General features: G+C 39.4%; 1 protein-coding gene across 3 annotated transcripts in view; it reads left to right on the plus strand.

Annotated features, from left to right (window-relative positions):
- Positions 1-18,918, plus strand: part of TRPC4 (transient receptor potential cation channel subfamily C member 4) — a 153,181-nt gene that overhangs the window by 117,548 nt on the left and 16,715 nt on the right. For all 3 annotated transcript variants that reach the window (XM_069882008.1, XM_069882016.1, XM_069882022.1), the window contains 3 exons: positions 5,076-5,215; positions 14,352-14,665; positions 17,430-17,625. In XM_069882008.1, the coding sequence (XP_069738109.1) occupies positions 5,076-5,215; positions 14,352-14,665; positions 17,430-17,625 (650 nt within the window). The remainder of the gene's footprint in view (positions 1-5,075; positions 5,216-14,351; positions 14,666-17,429; positions 17,626-18,918) is intronic.

Raw genomic sequence — 18,918 nt, forward strand, 5'->3', positions numbered from 1 at the left:
GTTTCTATTGTCTCAGCCTGTTTCAAAATATGCATGCTGTTATTTCTTTTTTTACTGCTCCAGTATCTGGTTATAAACAATGCAACAAATGCTTGGAAGTCTCACCTTCAACTTTTCAATTTAAGTCCTTGATTAATGAGGTGGAAAAGCTGCATAATGTTGATAATTTCCTTTCAAGTGGCAATAAATGATAAAAACAGGTTGATGGGGAATGGGTAGGTGAGAGTATAAGAGGCAGGTCTGAAATCTAGGTGGTATGAAGAGACAGAAAAAGACACAGTTGGAACAAAGAGAAATAGAATATAGCAAAGATTATCCAGCTCTAAACAGTGAGATCTGCACTCGGTGGAATTATTTCAGCTAAATAAAGGCACCTGGAAGTTAAACATCTGTTTTAATTCAGTCTAGTTCTCCATGGCTCCCTTTTCAGTCAATGGGAAGACTGGACCATTTGCAGATGATAGTATTATTGCCTTGGAGATGCTTATTTCCTCCCAGGGACATAATGAAAGCTTTGGGCAATTAACTTGTTCCAAACCTGACTATTTAGAGGCTCTTGCTTTTACATCTACTCCTTGTATTTGGCTATTTCTTCTTAGCAGTTTCTCCATAGTACTTGTCTTAGGGCTAGTGATGTCCCCTCCTCTTTCCTGAGATGTCGTCTTTCTTGCTGCTGAATCAGTAGATCTGACATGAACTGTCACCATGGGATAATATTGCTGCTTTGACATATTAATAACAGACAATGCTTGGCCTCCACACCTCTTTCTTACCTGTAACAATGCACCTATTAGACATTCTTGTCACTGCTTGTCTTCTCCTCTTCCGTCATGTCAGGTTGTGTTTTGGTATTGCCCAAAAGTCTCCTTAGATAATAAAGTCAAGCTGTGTCCAGTCTTTTAAACAGAAAAAGGAAGTGTACAGTGATACAGATAATGCTGCCCTGATCTCTGGATGACTTCTCCTTTTTTAAAAAATACACAATTTTTCCTAGCCTTTTCCTGATTCTCCCGATGAACGTGACAGAATAAAATTGGCATATTTTAAGGCCCTGCGAAGATAAAACCCAACGTTGTTCAGAGTAGTTCCACCATATAAGCTCAGCAGACCTTAGAGAAGTCTTCTGCTTTGCAGAAAGGCTCCAGAATTTCAGAGTATGTTTTTCTAGGATAAGTGTTCAAGCACACTTGGGAGGATTTACAGATCCCTGTTCTTCCATCATTCACTGCTCTAACTGAGCACTTCTCAGGATACCTACCCATAGAGACCTGGTACTACCAAACACACCGATCTCAGATTCCACGGTGAGATTGCCCTGGAGTTGTGGATTTTGGCAATCAGCCTTAGGATTTTGCACCTTCAAAGATTTGCCTTCAAAAAGACATATCTGGGAAGCTTTACTGTACATGTATAGTGTGTCTGTAACAAACGCATCCGTCAGTCAGCATAGCTTCAAGTTCTCTGGAGTCCCATAATATCTCAGTAACTGTATTTATATATGGAGTTTGCACTTAGATGCCTTGGTTCGCAAGAAAGACTATACTATCACATTTACTATACAGCCAACAAAAACGTAGAATTTTTGGTTTTCCATAATCATTTGCTTGAAAAGAACAAACCCTGCATCAGGATGAATATAAAAGTAGTCTTGTACCAAGGAAAAAAAATAGACCCACCACCATTACAGTGTCAAAGTATACTCAGAATTTAGCTGCCAAATGACTTCAGCATTACTGGTAGTTTGAATTACTTGTGTTTCTAATTCAAAATGATCAAATTTACAGTAGCCATAACCTTTCTTCCACTGTTTTATAATAGGTTCATATTTCTCTGTTAGTGTCTACTCTACATTTCGTTCTCTGAAGCCAGGAAGTGCTTGGAAGAAGAGTCTGGCTTTTCACTCGCAGACCAGATCAAAGGCAACGGCATTAGTCAGCACTTCTTTTGCAATCTGTACATAATTCTATTATATTTTAGGCAATGCTATCAAAGCATATGATGCTGAGCAACAGTATTACAGAGAACAGCCTTGCTGCATTTGTGTCAGTTCATGTCTTTGGCTGGTTGTGAATCATGGAATATTTCAGCAGATGACATTAATGAACCTACAGCCTCACACATAAGCATTTATCTTATTAATCATCACAACCTATTTCTGCTGTGGTTTTTGAGCATATTTTGAAGACAATGCTTAGCTATGATGACTTACAAAAGTTTATTTAAGTCTGTGAATGTATGTTGATTACTTTAAAGCCTTTTTATTTGAGGTTTTTCTGTCAATGCAACTGTCTGCTTCCTGTACCATAGCAATCTTCCCAGTGTCAAGATCATGGGGCTACATGTGTATTATTAACTTAAAAAGACTAAGGAACTGTTCTCTGACCCTGAGACTTAGGGTCCATATTATACAGCCATTGGCTTCAGGATTCCTCTGAGCCTGGAACCATGTCTTCTTAGGCTCCTGCGGCACAATGGTTATTTTTACATGCCTTTCTGCAGTTTGAGCAGGGGTGATTCAGAGCAGTGTCTAAAATATGAGGGTTATATTGAAGTCCACAAAACACCTGCTTATACATCCTGATTATGCTTAACATACTATGTCTAAAAGGCAGTGGAAGAGCAGCAGGGATATTTGCAAGTACCTGGACTTTTTGAAGGCTGGAGTGGACTGTGGAGGGAAGAGGGAGACGAATCTCCTGTCATCGTGTTCATATTGTGTGTCAGGAGTGACCAGCTCTTTGAAGAGCAAGTGGTTAAGTTATTTCAGAGGCTGAAACAGGCAGGCATTTAGGAGCCTTCCTAGTAGACCTGTGAAGGTGTGTTCGCTTTGTGATGGCACTTGGCCAGTTAAGAGTAGCAGTGGACAGTGTTAGTGGAAATTGATCCCTGCCATGAAATAACGAATAACGTTGAACTGTTTTCTCACTGTGACTCATCACAACTGATTGCAGCTTGAACATAAACATTAGCTTCTTAGTATTTTGGGTTTTATTTTTATCTGCTGGGTTATAGACAGACGTGCAATCAGCCTGTTTTGGCTGCCATAGACTCTAAAATAGGTATATCCTACTTTCTTGTCTACATGTAACTACCATGGTCATTTTTCAGAAAGTATTCCCCCAGTTCTGCAGAGTGATCAAATAGTGATGTTGGCATGGCTGACAATGAACCTTATTAAAATGAAAGTTGCTGGACCAATCCGATGATTCAGATACTCCTGAGGCTCATGATTACTGATAATGACACATAGAAACAAGATGGGAACATGTGGCCAAAATATGAGAGAAGGTAGTGAGGAAGGGAACCATTCCTTTTGAAAGTTATCAGGAGACAGAAAGACACTACAAAATGAAATTGTACTCCTTTCATCTACCCCCACCCCGCTTTCCAAATGACTCTGGAACCTGCATGACACAAACAAAAATAGAGGAGGAATTACTTCTCAGGAATCATGTTTCAGAGAAGACACACGTTTTCCATGCAGTCAACTAGAAGACCATAGAGATAAAATGTTACAGTTCAAGGTGAATTAAGCTCAGTCTGGAGTGGTGCAGGCTCTACAGGCCCCTGCATGAAATCTGTTCAACAGTTTCCTAGGGAACATGTGATAAGCAGGTGAAGAAAAGCCATATTGAATTAATTGTATCTCAGCATCTATATGTAAGATTAGTCTCTTTTGTGGTGAATTTAGTCCATTTAATGAGCACAAAAGTAAGAAATTAATTTAAAAAAATAATTAACTGTGAAAAATTAAAAAATATTGGTATTGTTATCAAAAAACCTCTATAGATCATAGAATCATAGAATCATAATCATAGAATCATGGTTTGGGTTGGAAGGAAACTTCAAGAAGGTCTGTATCCAACCCCACTGCCGTGGTCAGGGCAGGTTGCTGAAAGCCTCATCTAAGGTGGCCTTAAACACCTCCAGGAATGGGGCATCCACAACTTTTCTGGGCAACCTGTGCCAGTGCTTCACCACCCTCGCAGTAAAAAAATTCTTCCCAAAATCTAATGTAAATCTACTCTCTTTCAGCTTAAAACCATAACACCTTGTCCTGTCACTACGCTCCCTGATAAAGAGCCCCTCCATGTCTTTCCTCTAGGCCCTTTTAAGTACTGGAAATCTGCTATAAGATCTCCCTGGAACCTTCTCTTCTCTATGCTAAAAAACCCTATCTCTCTCAGCCTCTTCTCATAGGGGAGGTGTCTTGTCCCTCTAATCATCTTTGTGTTACTCCTCTGGACCCACTCTAACAGATCCATGTCCTTCCTGTGCTGTGGGCTCCATAATAATATGAAATGTGCATCTAAATGTTCAATTTTGTTTTATCATGACATATGGTGTAATAATGTGGAGTATCTTCAGAGAGTTTTTAATGTTTACAGCACTAAAGTGTCTTCATGCACTTGTCTCTGGAGCCACTAAACCAAGTTCATGTGACACAACTCTCAAAATTTCCCATTGGGATTGAATATTTCTGCATCACATTCTGTCCAGTGCAATGCATGCTTTGCACACCTGAAAACAGTTTTCATTCTTTCATGTTCCAAAGGAAGGAGTCCACAAAAAATATTCTGCTGAAGACACTACTCTTTCCCGTGGAAAAGAGAGACTTTATTTCAGCATTGACAGCAACAATAAACATTCTCTTCCTTATTGTGTGGGTTCCAATTGAAATAAATTAATGTGTTGGATTGACTCCTGCAGTCATATATCTTCCAGTCTGAGTTATATTGCAGCACAAACCAAGGCAGAGTTGGCAGAGGGGACTGGTTTTATGACCTGTTTTATACTCATTAACATACAATGTGAAAAGATATTGGAGAAAGCCAAAGAAATTGCCCATGAACAAGCAGATGATTTTTTTTCAGTTTTGCCTGACAAATTAATTCTGGAAACATTAATTGGTAAGATAAAATTTTACCTAACTAGATGTGTAATTTAGAGCACTTATCCACCTTTCCTTGATAATTAATATAAGGAGAATCAATCCATTCTGAGATGAGTGTCTAGAGTAATCACAGCCTTTTTTATTTCGTATTAATGCTTAATGAATTGTGTTCTATTTACAGGTTTTATATGGGGTGAAATTAAACAGATGTGGGATGGTGGACTACAGGACTACATTCATGATTGGTGGAACCTCATGGATTTTGTAATGAACTCCTTGTACTTAGCAACAATCTCTTTGAAAATTGTTGCATTTTCAAAGGTAAACTTTTTTTTTAAACATCAGCAAAATATTTAAGATAAATGAAATTAGACATCTTCAAGTTTTCTTCTTTATTTGGAGGTTCTCATGCTTAGCAATTCAAGAGATACATGATGTGCTCATTGAATCTTCTGCAGCTGTGGCAAGAATAGTCTAGGATAAGAGTGAACAAAACATTGTGGTTTATACATTTTTCTTCTTGGCCCAGGCAATCTTTTGTTAGTTAAACCTGAACATTCATATTGTCATTTTCTAGGAAAAGGAAAATCACTGGTAATATTTAATAATGTTTGCACAAGATTATGTTTCATAATAATCTGCCTATTTTCAATAAGGCCCATGAAAAGGTAAAGTTGAAGGGGATAAAAGAGTCAATTGAGACTGGATACATTCATTCTCTCATCCTTTTCTTGGACTTTTTATGAATAGTTTTATATTCTCAGTGTTTGAAGTATCTTCCAGCAAAACAGCCCTTCTTTCCAAAGCCTTGGAACACATTGCATTTTCTGTATATTCAACATGGATCCATAATACAATAGAAACTTCTCACAAAATTAAATATTTTCATCAAGAAATCGTCTCAAATTCTAGGAAACCACATCTGAATGGAAATAAAAGCATTTCTTAGTCTGTCATGGGGCTCCTATCACATCCAAGTAAAGATGACAAGCCCATTTTTACTGGCCACTGTGATCAGCATTTCATTTCAGCTGTTTCAAGTTCCCTGCCACCAGCTACTCTGTGTGCATGGAAGTTGAGTCTCTCCTCTGTCAAGATCATTTTGACCTGGAAAAGAAGCAGCAGCCATCAAGTAGGTGGTTCTGGCTCCATAGCTTCAAACAACAGCTGTTCTTGCTGCAGCCCTGCCATAAGTATAGAAGAATGCAGCAACCTCTAATTTATATCACCTTGGGTTTATTCACAAGGGTATACATGTCAGCTGATCAGGGGCAAGAATGAGAAAAGACCTGTGGTCTGTTGACACACCAGTCTCCTCAAAAAGGTTTCTGGCATGCTGACTCTTTGACTGCAAACCTCTGTAAGTCTTCTCACTTAAAGAAATTAGGAAGTGTTTCTGAAAAGACCAAGGTGCTCAAAAGTGTGAGGAGAGCTGTTATTTAAAGCTCATGAAATGCCTTTTACACACAAGGGTGTCTTATCATAAAGTAACTGAAAAATAAATAGTCATTTCACTGTCTGTGTAACCAAGTGAGCAGTTCACTGAAAATGCATATTTCCAAAGCATTGGAGATGATCAGTTATTCACTTGAGAATACTATTAATTAAAAGACATTATAATCCTTTAATCTCCCAGACAGCTTCTGTTTACGCTAATCAGACTCCAAGGTGACGGTATCTGGGAAAATGTGCATCCATTACTCTCCAAATTAGTGCTTGCGTGTCAATCATAATCAACACTGTGCATAAAGAACTGTCTTTGTTTCTGCAGCTAGTATTTTTTTTTACTGCATGTGTGGTGTTGCACACAAATACCTTTTGTTGCTTAAAAGAGCAAATGTAACTTAATACCCAGCAATGCTTCCTTCAAATACCTACAACAGTGTTCCCCACCTCTGTGCCACATGAGATTGAGGTGATACCAAATATACATAGTATATTTTGATACAAAGCTTTTATTTTCATTTCCTAAACCTTACATGGTAGGATTTTATAGAATAAAACTTTTCTGTATTTATTGGCTCAAACATCTAGCCCAGTTTTTTAGACCTATTCTACCTTTTATGATCCAACTCAAACCACCTAGGAAAACATGTTAACCAACTCCCTTCAATAAAATTACGAGAATGCCCTCATACTACTCTTCTGTGTGATGGACGTCCCCAGGGAAATACGTAGTGTTTATTTCACATTTGAGGCTCTCTGACTGACACAGTAGTTAAGCAGATGGCTATTACTTACAGCAGCTGATAGGATATTATAAAGTACACCAAAGAGTGTAATTTCAAGATGAGAGAATTGCTAAAATAACTCTTAAGTTGTCTGTTTCATTAGCAGTTTTCAATAAAATAAATAAAAATAAAAAATAAAATAAATACTTCTCATTTTTTTCAAAGGACCATACTTTTTGTTTCTGATTGTGTATCAGCACTAGAGATCTTTTTAAATTATCCACTATATGCACTGAAAATTCTTTCTCCCTGATAAATAATGTGATTATTAATAGTGCATTGTCACATGTTTTCTAGATGACTTATTTTAAGCAAAACATCTGTTTTGATGAAGGGCTATAAACATAGAAGTCATGTGCTAAGAAAAGTGATTCTTTTTATGTTTCTGGAAGATATTTTATTTTGTCCTGATGTCTAAAGTTAAGTATAATACCAGGTTATGTACTTATCCTTCTTGCTTTATCTCAAATATTTATAAAACCTGAGCATTGGAACTAGTGCTTTTTGTTTCCAACTCTGCTAAAGATTACATGCAAGTTTCCATTATTTGTTATATGTTTCAACCACTGACGTGAAAAGCTAGTAGGGAAACAGGTTCCTATTCAAGGCAAGAACTCTGAAAAGTAAATAAAATGCATTATTTGTCTCCATATTTACTGGCTTAATGATCACTGTGTCAGAGTTGCCCTGTTTGGTAGTAAATAGGCTGATTTTTCTCTTCTACTACCTGCTCTGCAGAAGCTAACGTGTTCTTCTGATATGTTTGCTTTATAAACTGGTTTTGGTCGTGTTTCACCAGATTCACAGACCAAGCATCCACTTACACAGCAGTATTATCTCCCCTTCCCCCGGATAATTGTTGACTCAAATCCTCAATGTAATCATTGTTTTACAGCTCTTTGCTAGGCCACTCCCTCCACTCTTCCTATTGTGCTCTGAAATTCAGCATTATGAATGCAAAGACTGGGACATACTTTTTAAAATAGGAAGAGTTCATATTCACATATGACCTTTCAGGAAAAAAAATGAAGTTTTTTTTCCTGAAATTAAAATGTTTAACCTTTCTTTTTATTATCAGAAACAAGGGGGTAAAATTTCACCAAGACCCGACAGCCCATTAAGCATTCAGGTAGCCTGATCTATATGTCTATTTGTTTATCATGAGTTTACTTTGTTTACATGAGATCTACAGTTCACGCCTTTTGTCGTCTTGGGACAACAGAGATCACTCAGATTTTTTCCTCACAAGTGATTATAATATTCAATTTGCATTTTAATTCCTTTGACTAAGGATCAAGAATGATTATCTTGTATTCCCTAGGTATGATTGCACAATTATATATTTGCCTTTAAACTCTACTGTTTATATGTGGCTCAATTTGTATGCTGTTCCTCTTGATCTTCCTTTGATGTGTCATGTACATTTCCTTCAACCCAAGAGCCAATGATAGGTATTATTTAATCATGTTAAATGATGGTTGGCTTTGTTAAATGTCAAAAGATTGTGGTTTTATTTGAAATGGGACAGAAATTCAGCAGGGTCAAAAAATAATAAAAGAAAGACTGCAAAATAGTAACATCTTGATTTTCAACAAGCTCAGCATTGCTGTATTTACTATTAACATTTTCCTAGAACAATAACCATTTATTTATTCTATATAAACAGAAGAATATCAACAAGCATGAGCAAGAGAACAAATACTTTATTTTGTCATGTTTTGGGTTGTTTGGTTCTAAAATACGAATTTTCTTTTCATCATATTTTCACTGTTTCTTGTTTTTACTATACCTAGTCTTTTTGCCTTTCTGCTTTCTTTTCATTTTCACACCTGTGCCTCTTTGTTCACCTGTTTCCTTGATATGTCTATGTTTCCACTCAGCATCCTCTGTGGAATCAATAAGGTTTTGTTGTCACAGCCCTCTTATAGTCATGATTTTCTTTATATTATTTGCTTTCTTCTTTCAGCTAGTATATTTCACAGATTATTTCTAAACTTACTTCTCAAACCTTCACCTTTCTGACTATTTTTCAGGCAAGTATTTCCAGTCCTCTAAGTCGTGTCCCTTCCAAATTAAATTAACAGCCCTCACTCTCTGCTTACAACCAGGAGAACTTCCACATTGTGTCCAATAATGCAGGAAGTAATTAGACCCAAGATAGGCAGAGTCTGTTAAACTGAAATGACAGAGTTGTGCCATTGATTTTCCTTATTTGTAAAAGATGTCATTTGATCTGTTCTTATTTGGGTAGCAAGTAAATAAAATCGAGGGATGTGTTAATTTTTGAGATTGGCATGTGTTGAAACTGACAGTTTCAATGCACCAGTTTTGAATCTCAATCCAGAATATCAAAGATAAATTTACTTCTCACAACTGCTTAACCTCATCTCTTCTAGAAAACATAACATTGGATTCATCTTCTCAGACTACAGCTATGAGATAGCAGCTCTCCTACCCTAATCATCAAGTCCAACCATTCCTATCTGTCACCAAACCATGTCCCTGACCATCTCGTCTACTTGTCTTTTAAATACCTGCAGGGATGGTGACTCAACCACCTCCCTGGGCAGCTTGTTCCAGTGCCCAATGACCCTTTGTGTGAAAAAATTCTTTCTGATATCTAGTCTGAACCTTCTCTGGTGGAGCTTGAGGCCATTTCCTATCACCGGTCACTTGGGAGAAGAGGCCATCACCCTCCTCTCTACAACATCCTTTCAGGTAGTTGTAGAGAGCAATGAGGTCTCCCCTCAGCCTCCTCTTCTCAAGGCTAAACAACCACGTCTCCCTCTGCCGCTCCTCATTCTCCAGCCCCTTCACCATCTTTGTTGCTCTTCTCTGGACTCTCTCCAGAGCCTCAACATCCTTCTTATGGTGAGGGGCCCAGAACTGAACACAGTATTCAAGGAGAGGTCTCAACAGTGCCGAGTACAGAGGGAGAATAACCTCCCTGAACCTGCTGGTCATGCCGTTTCTGATACAAGCCAAGATGCCATTGGCCTTCTTGGCCACCTGGGCACACTGCTGACCCATGTTCAGTCAGTTGTCAATCAACATCCTCAGGTCCTTCTCCTCCAGGCAGCTTTCTAGCTAGTCTTTCCCATGTCTGTAGCACTGCATTGGCTTGTTATGCCCCAAGTGCAGGACCCGGCATTTGGCCTTGTTAAACCTCATGCCATTGTACTCTGCCCAGTGGTCCAGATCCTTTTGCAGGGCCTCCCTACCCTCTAGGAGATCGACATTTCCTCCCAGCTTAGTGTCATCTGCAAACTTGCTAAGGGTGCACTCAATGCCTTCATCCAGGTCATGGATAAAGACATTGAACAGGGCTGGACCCAGCACTGAGCCCTGGGGAACCCCACTTGTGACCAACCTCCAGCTGAAGTTAACTCCATTTACCACAACTCTCTGGGCCCGGCCATCCAACCAGTTTTCCAGCTAGGAGAGTATGCGCTTGTCTAGGCCAGTGGCAGCCAGTCTCCTAAACAAAATGCTGTGAGAAACTGTGTCAAAGGCTTTACTGAAGTCCAAGAAGACCACATCCACAGCCTTTATCTCATCCAGTAAGTGGGTGGAGAAACAGAGAAAGTTAAAGAACAATTCGTTTTACCTGTTTGGGATATCTGCTTTCCTGCTCTAGAAATGCCCATTTTTCTTTGCTGACTGTAAAAAGATGTGACAGAGTGCTTAAATGTGCCTGTCCACACCTGATTGGTTTAATGTGATCCTTGTTCTCTTATTATGTTGTACACTATCTTTATCTATTGTCCTGTAGTTCCATGTTTTCCTAAAAAGTGTATTTCCTTAAATGATGTTGATGATTATTTTCTCTTTTCTGCTTGCTTTCACCTAAAAGGTGTCTGAAACTGGATGTTTTTGATTCTGTAAAAAACATCCATCTCTTTTAAGTTTCAAATATGTTCTTTAACTTTTTTCATAGATATATTTTACATTATTCCCTCAACACACCTTGTGTTCTTTTCCCTAATCTCAGCATCTACTGAACTCTTCAGCACTTAATCTTTGTTTATACTGACAGTTTTTCCTAGTTATTAATAGGTGAAAACTTTCACTTACCATTGTTGTAAAGTGCATTGGAGTGCACAGGAATAATAGTATTATTCAAAGAATGACATTCTTGAAAACATGCTGAAGAATTCTCACCTCTATTTTCTCAAAAAATGTTGGGTTTTTTTTTTCTTCTTCATTTTCTTCTTGCTTTTCTTTCTTAGTTGGTGCCTCTGGTAACTCAGCTCTGTTTTCTGCTGACTGTTAATTCATCACTAATATTGAATCAATCAGAACTAGACTGAAGGGCAATAGTGGATGAGGCAGAATAACATCTCTCTTGGAACTAGAATGTCAAATGCAGTAAGACTTAATTTTACAGCGTAATCATTAGGGAAAAGGATAGTCTAATGAAAAGAGTACTGACCTGTAACTGCAGCAGTTCTGGATTTAATTCACTACTCTGCAGAAAACAAAAACACTGGTAGTTGAAATGTAAGGCTGAGTAATTCTTTACTCTTCAATGGATTACTGTTCTCTAGTTTTGCATTTCTCATCCCCAAAATAAGACTTCCAAATGCTATGGCTGCTGGTATAAGAGTAAATAAAACTGTGCCGGGGATTGTTGTCAGACACTGGGACCGTTTCAGACACACTACCAGTTTGTTAGAGCAAGCCCAGTGTGATGGGGTCCTGTGACAACTAGCACTGTCCAAAACAATGCCCATTTCCCATCTGCAATTTGAGTCACAGAATCATAGACTGCTTTGGGTTAAAGTCCAACCCTCCACAGTGAGCAGGGACATCTCTGACTAGATCAGGATGCTCAGAGCCCTGTCCAGCCTGACCTTGAATGTTTCCAGATATGGGGCATCTACCAGCTCTCTGGGCAGCCTGTTCCAGTGATTCACCAACTGCACTGCGAATAATTGCTTCGTTATATCTAGTCTAAATCTGACCTCTTTTAGTTTTAAAACATTACCTGTTTTTCTCTCAGTACAGTCTTACTAAAAAGTCTGTTGTCATCTTTCTTATAAGCCCCTTTTTATACTGGAACGTAACAATGTGGTCTCCCGAGAGCATTCTCTTCTCCGTCCTGTATAACCCCAACTCTCTCAACCTTGCCTCACAGGAGAGGTGTTCCATCCCTCCATTCATTTCTGTGACTCTCCCGTGGACTCACTTCAACAGGTCCATGTATTCCCTGTACTGAGAAGACCAGAACTGAGTGCAGTACTCCAGGTGGGATTTCACTGGACTGGAGTAGAGGGGCAGAATCACATGCCTGGACCCGCTGGCCATGCTTCTTTTGACAGTTGGCCTTCTGCACTGGGAGAGCACATTGCCAGCTTATGTCCAGTTTTCCATCCAAGTCCTTCTCCACAGTCCTTGTCCGCATCCAAGTCCTTGCTCTCAATTCCTTCATCCCTCAAACTGCATTGATACCAGGGATTGCCCTGAGCCAGGTGCAGGATCTGGCACTTGGCCTTATTAAGTTACATGATTTTCACATAAGCCCCCTTCTCAAGGTGGTCCAGGTCCCTCTGGATGGCATCTCATGTCTCAGGCATGTCAATCACACCACTCAGCTTGGTTTTATCTGCAAACTTGCTGAGGCTGCAGTCAATCCAACTGTCTATGTTTGTCATTGATGAAGGTATTAAACAGCACTGTTCCCAGAATTTATTCCTGAGGAACACGACTTGTCACCAGCCTTCTTCTGGACACTGAGCCATTGACCATTACCCTCTTCATGTGACCATCCAGCCAATTCCTTACCCACTGAACAGTCCATCCATTAAATCCGTTAATTTAGAGGGAAGGACGTTGTGGGGTATTATGTCAAAGGCCTTGCAGATGACAATAGTAACTGTTCCCTCATCCACTGATGTGTTCACTCCATCATAGCAGGCCACTGGGTTGGTTGGCTAGGCAAGACTTGCCCTTGGTGAGGCCATACTGACTGTCTTGAATCACATTTCTGTCCTCCGTGTGCCTTAGAATAGCTTCTCGTAGGATCTGTTCCATGATCTTCCCAGGGACAGAAATAAGGCTAACAGGTCAGTAATTCCCAGGATCCTCCTTTCTACCCTTTTTAAAAATGGGTGTGATGTTTCCATTTTTCCAGTCACGGGAGACTTCAGCTGACTGCCATGACTTTTCAGACATCATGGAGAGTGGCTTGGTAACTACATACATTAGTTCTCTGGGGACTCTGGGATGCATTTTGTCACATGCCATAGACTTGTGTATGTTCAGGTGGTCTTGAATGACCTTGAAAGCGGTCACCTTTAGAAGGTGAGTGTAGTGGGAATTGTTGTCACTGGCACTAGTGACATTGAAGAGTCCCTTTCCTTACTATTGAGGGTGTGCTCAGGAGCTCTGAAAGATACACCTGAGTGTCCTAAAGCAGGTAAATACAGACTGCACTGTAGTCCCTCTTTGAAATCTGCTTCATATTATACTATCCCATGGTTTCAGAGTGTTTCACAGCATAGATTAGGTTCTCAGATATGTTCTGTAAAACAAATTAATGAGACGAAATAAATAATAATGAGTCTGCTGCAGTAGTTAAGCCTCAGTTCAAAGAAACATCTTTCATCTTCAAGAATTTTTTTGGTAGAGTCAGAACAGTGAAGAGTCACAGTTCCAGGGATCAGATACTTTGATAATGAGACACACAAGCAATTTGCCGTGGTTCATTTATAAACAGATTTTTTGTCATTGGTCCAGTGTTAGTGATTAAGCTATATACTTATTCCTTGATTAAATGTTTTCTTCCAATTTGCCAAAGTTCTTACAAATTTATATCCATCATTAGCATATCTGTACTGTTCTCCAAAGATCTAATTTACCTGATCTTATAGCTGAAAGTTTCTATAATTCTAAACATCAGGTGTTCAAAAACTGCTCTTTTTACTCTCAGTTAGAATTGTTAGACCTACTTTTGCTACTGTGGAAATCATAACCAAGTGCAAAACACAGGCAAGCAGCTAGGAAGCATGGACCATTCTGCAGATAAAAATGAAGGACAAGTACATGGGTACTGCCCATTTTTTTCCTAAAATAAAAAACTCTACTGAAGCTATCTGTGTTGCTTTTCAAAGGTTGTTTAATTTTATTGTGTTATCTGCAAATTACTTGGGCAGCTTATAAAGAAATTGGGATACTTGTTTATACTGTAAGCAAGGAGTAATTTCTTCCCTTCTGCTTTTTTTCAGTATAGTGGGTTAGTTCCACGGGAGAGCTGGGACATGTGGCATCCAACCCTGGTGGCTGAGGCCCTGTTTGCAATTGCAAACATCTTTAGCTCCCTACGCTTGATCTCATTATTCACTGCAAATTCTCACCTGGGACCTCTGCAGATATCGTTAGGAAGAATGTTGCTGGATATTTTGAAGTTTCTCTTCATATACTGCCTTGTGCTGCTAGCTTTTGCAAATGGATTGAACCAGCTGTACTTCTACTATGAGACAAATGAACCTGGCAATTGCAAAGGAATACGATGTGAAAAGCAGAATAATGCATTTTCAACGTAAGTGGCTGATCTATTTCTGTCTTCCCCTCTGCCCCCATTATTTTTATCCCTTACCTGTTTTTTATAGGAAAGAGGCTTTCTGTTTTCTGTTGGTATTACAGCAGTGTCCTAACAGACATATCTAAAGTCCCCTTAATAAAAACCCCTAACGTTAACATTACATCACTCTGGAGAAATGTTCATCCCATACCACAGTGAAGATTGTAGAGTTCAAGTTATATCAAAAGATAAAAAGTTAGGTTAAAGAGAAGGGGAGGATAATATGAGATTAGAAAGAACGTATTTAGAATTAAGGGGAAAAAGTTCACCAGATCAGAGCTTGCTTATCCAGGCAGCTGTCACCCTGCATTTCTTCCATGCTTCCAAGTCTGCTTCTGGGCATTAAGTAAATCAAATGTTCTAAAACATGAAGATTGTTTGTAGATAATTCAGGAAAAAACATTCAGTTCAAGCTTGTACTTGAGTCTACTCTGCATAATCAAATACTGCATTCTAATTTCTGTTTTAATGTTTATTTATTTTTCTTTCACTTAAAAATCACTAGTAGTTGATCTACAGTACCAAAACACTACCAAAAGAATACTAAATCTCAATCTCATCTTTCAGTTTCCAATCTGAATCAAACACCTCCTATAAATACCTGTTCCCTTTTACCTTTTCTGAATCATCCCTATGCTTTTTTTTTCTAGAACATATTTGCTAGGAATGGCTTCCTTCTCAAAGTAAATAATTTTATAAAAATAATGCTGTTTACATCATCTTAATCAAGTAACTTTGATCAGGCGTGGCATATTTATATTACTCAGAAACAGCATCTTATGCAAGTCTAAACTTTGTGTGATCTGAGTAGAAAAGCACAGTAAAATTTTTAAGAGCTGAACATTGAAGGATGCAATATTATTCATCTAGGAAACAGTGGTGACTACTGGTAATAATGCCAGAAGAAGGTGTCAAGGCAAACAGTGATGCCTTATTAGCCTTTTATGCTGCTGTGAACAGAGGAGAATAGTGGCTGTTCAGTTTGTATACAAACAAATGTAAACCATACAAGAGATTCCAGAACAGTACTTTACCTCTCATATACACTCTACTACAGTAACAGAGAGGCAGGACCTAAAGTTTCTATAAATAAATTTTTGCCCAGTTCTGGACAGCAAGTCCTAGCATGCAGGACTACTGAGGGTGGTACAAGTCCCTGAGGTTCAGCAGCTTCTCTGGTCTGGGTACAGTGGGGACAGAACCGTTGGCCCACACACCCTGTCCAGGTAAGCTGCTTCTGGTGTCAGAGTGAAGAAGCAGGAAAGAGGCCACGGGGAAAACTCACTTCAATCAATGTCAAAATATGGGACCAGACAGGCATAAAAGTGTTGCTCAAAAATTATCAGGAGCAACTGGGCCAACCAGGGCCCACATTTAGGACACTATAGCGTAGCTGAACACTGTACAAAAGTGAAATTTTGTCAAACTATCTAGTCACAGAGGATTTCATAGAATCATAGAATCATAGAATAACCAGGTTGGAAGAGACCCACCAGATCATCAAGTCCAACCATTCCTATCAAACACTAAACCGTGCCCATTAGCACCTCGTCCACCCATGCCTTAAACTCCTCCAGGGAAGGTGACTCAACCACCTCCCTGGGCAGCCTGTTCCAGTGACCAATGACCCTTTCTGTGAAGAATTTTTTCCTAATGTCCAGCCTAAATCTCCCCTGGGGGAGCTTGAGGCCATTCCCTCTTGTCCTGTCCCCCGTCACTTGGGAGAAGAGGCCAGCACCCTCCTCTCTACAACCTCCTTTCAGGTAGTTATAGAGAGCAATGAGGTCTCCCCTCAGCCTCCTCTTCTCCAGGCTAAACAACCCCAGCTCTCTCAGCCACTCCCCGTAAGACCTGTTCTCCAGCCCCTTCACCAGCTTTGTTGCTCTTCTCTGGACTCACTCCAGAGCCTCAACATCCTTCTTGTGGTGAGGGGCCCTGAAATGAACACAGGATTCAAGGTGCAGTCTCACCAGTGCCAAGTACAGAGGGAGAATAACCTCCCTGGACCTGCTGGTCACGCCGTTTCTGATACAAGCCAAGATGCCATCGGCCTTCTTGGCCACCTGGGCACACTGCTGGCTCATGTTCAGTCGCTGTCAACCAACACCCCCAGGTCCCTCTCCTCCAGGCAGCTTTCTAGGCAGACTTCTCCTAGTCTGTAGCACTGCATAGGGTTGTTGTGCCCCAGTTGCAGGACCCGGCACTTGGCCTTGTTAAACCTCATGCCATTTGACTCTGCCCAGCGGTCCAGCCTGTTCAGATCCCTTTGCAGAGCCTCCCTACCCTCTAGGAAATCGACACATCCACCCAGCTTAGTGTCATCTGCAAACTTGCTAAGGGTGCACTCAATGCCTTCATCCAGGTCATTGATAAAGACATTGAACAGGGCTGGACCCAGCACTGAGCCCTGGGGAACCCCACTTGTCACTGTCCTCCAGCTGGATTTCACACCATTTACCACCACCCTCTGGGCCCGGCCATCCAACCAGTTTTCCAGCTAGGAGAGTGTGCGCCTGTCCAGGCCAGAGGCTGACAGTCTCTCAAGCAGAATGCTGTGAGAAACTGTGTCAAAGGCTTTATTCTTGTATTGTATTGTATTGTATTGTATTGTATTGTATTGTATTGTATTGTATTGTATTGTATTGTATTGTATTGTATTGCATTGTATTGTATTTATCGTATTGTTATTATACAGCTTTTCCTTTTGGGTTTTGTTTTTCAGGTTATTTGAAACGCTGCAGTCATTATTCTGGTCTATATTTGGACTCATCAATCTCTATGTGACCAATGTGAAAGCGAGGCATGAATTTACTGAATTCGTTGGGGCCACCATGTTTGGTACCTATAATGTAATCTCTCTGGTTGTTCTACTCAACATGCTAATAGCCATGATGAATAATTCTTACCAACTTATTGCTGTAAGTTGTTCCTTATCCTTAGATCATTTGTAATATATGTATACCTTCTCTATGCTACTACATCACATTTTTCTAGTAGTAAACATTTTTTTACTGTCAGGATACTGGGACAGATTCTCTGATTTGTTGTAATTCTTTTGTGCTGTTGAAGGAAAACAGAAACCAGACCCTGTCTGGATTATACAGAGGGAAATTTCCCCACAACTCTGAATGGGGTAGAGGTGTCCCTGCTGTAGAGGCCAGCTTGTCAATTGAGAAGGTTGTCCTAAAGTGCAGGCAAGTGACATACACTACAGTTCTGCCCAGGTTGCACTGTGCAGGACATCTCCTGAGAAAGAGGCTCTGCAAGAAGGCTGTTCTGTCTCAGCTTTATTTTGAATACATTATATCTATTAACTTTTAAAATGCTGTTATTTTGGAAATGTGAATATGTAGTTAATAGAAATTGGATCTGATGTTTCATGGTCAATTTTGGACCCATTAGCAATTCAAACAAAAGGTCATGACTTCTCATTCAGTAGTGTCCTGTTTGCTCCTTTAATTAAAACTGTTCTTATCCTTATCAGAGCTATTGGCTTATTTTTTATTGGATTATTTTTATTTCTCATCTGCCTGTTAAGAAGATTAGTGCAAATAAACACTGATTCATCACATGATAGTTCAAATGTGATCATGCAGAAAGCAAACAAATAAAACAAAGCTCCACTGCCCTAAGATTTTAAAGTATGCCTTTTTTCCTAATCTGGAAATTACAAGCTTTTCCACAAAAGAAATACTGACTACATGTGTTTATATAATGCTATTTGGCAAAGTCTGGTACAAAATACCACAACACACTAGCGTTAATCAAAACTCAGACTGCAGCTTGAATACTTTTCCCGCTACAACTTCTCAATGTCTCATTTGATTGCTGTATATCTGCCTAAATATTAAAGGCTAGGGCTACACCTGTAGTTCTTGTTCTTAGTTACTATGTTTGTTATCCAAATCTAATATTAGTGACTTAAACTTGTTCAGCTGATAGTATTTAGCACTCTTTCCATGGACTTTAGTTTTGATTTTTTTCAGTTTTTCAAAATTATAAAATGCCATATAGAAACAAAAAGAAAGAAAATTTAAAATAAGAATAAAAATACATAATACATATACAAATACACAATACTGAAGTAGGAGGAAAAAAAGATACTCAACTCAAGAGTTTTAAGTGGCCTCATCATATGTTGGATAATCTGTTCATGAATTTCTAGGGCTGGCATTTACTGAGAGATGCATGAGACTTACAGACTTACTGAA

The sequence above is a fragment of the Phaenicophaeus curvirostris genome, chromosome 1 (assembly GCF_032191515.1).
Source record: "Phaenicophaeus curvirostris isolate KB17595 chromosome 1, BPBGC_Pcur_1.0, whole genome shotgun sequence".
Taxonomy (NCBI): Eukaryota; Metazoa; Chordata; class Aves; order Cuculiformes; family Cuculidae; genus Phaenicophaeus; species Phaenicophaeus curvirostris.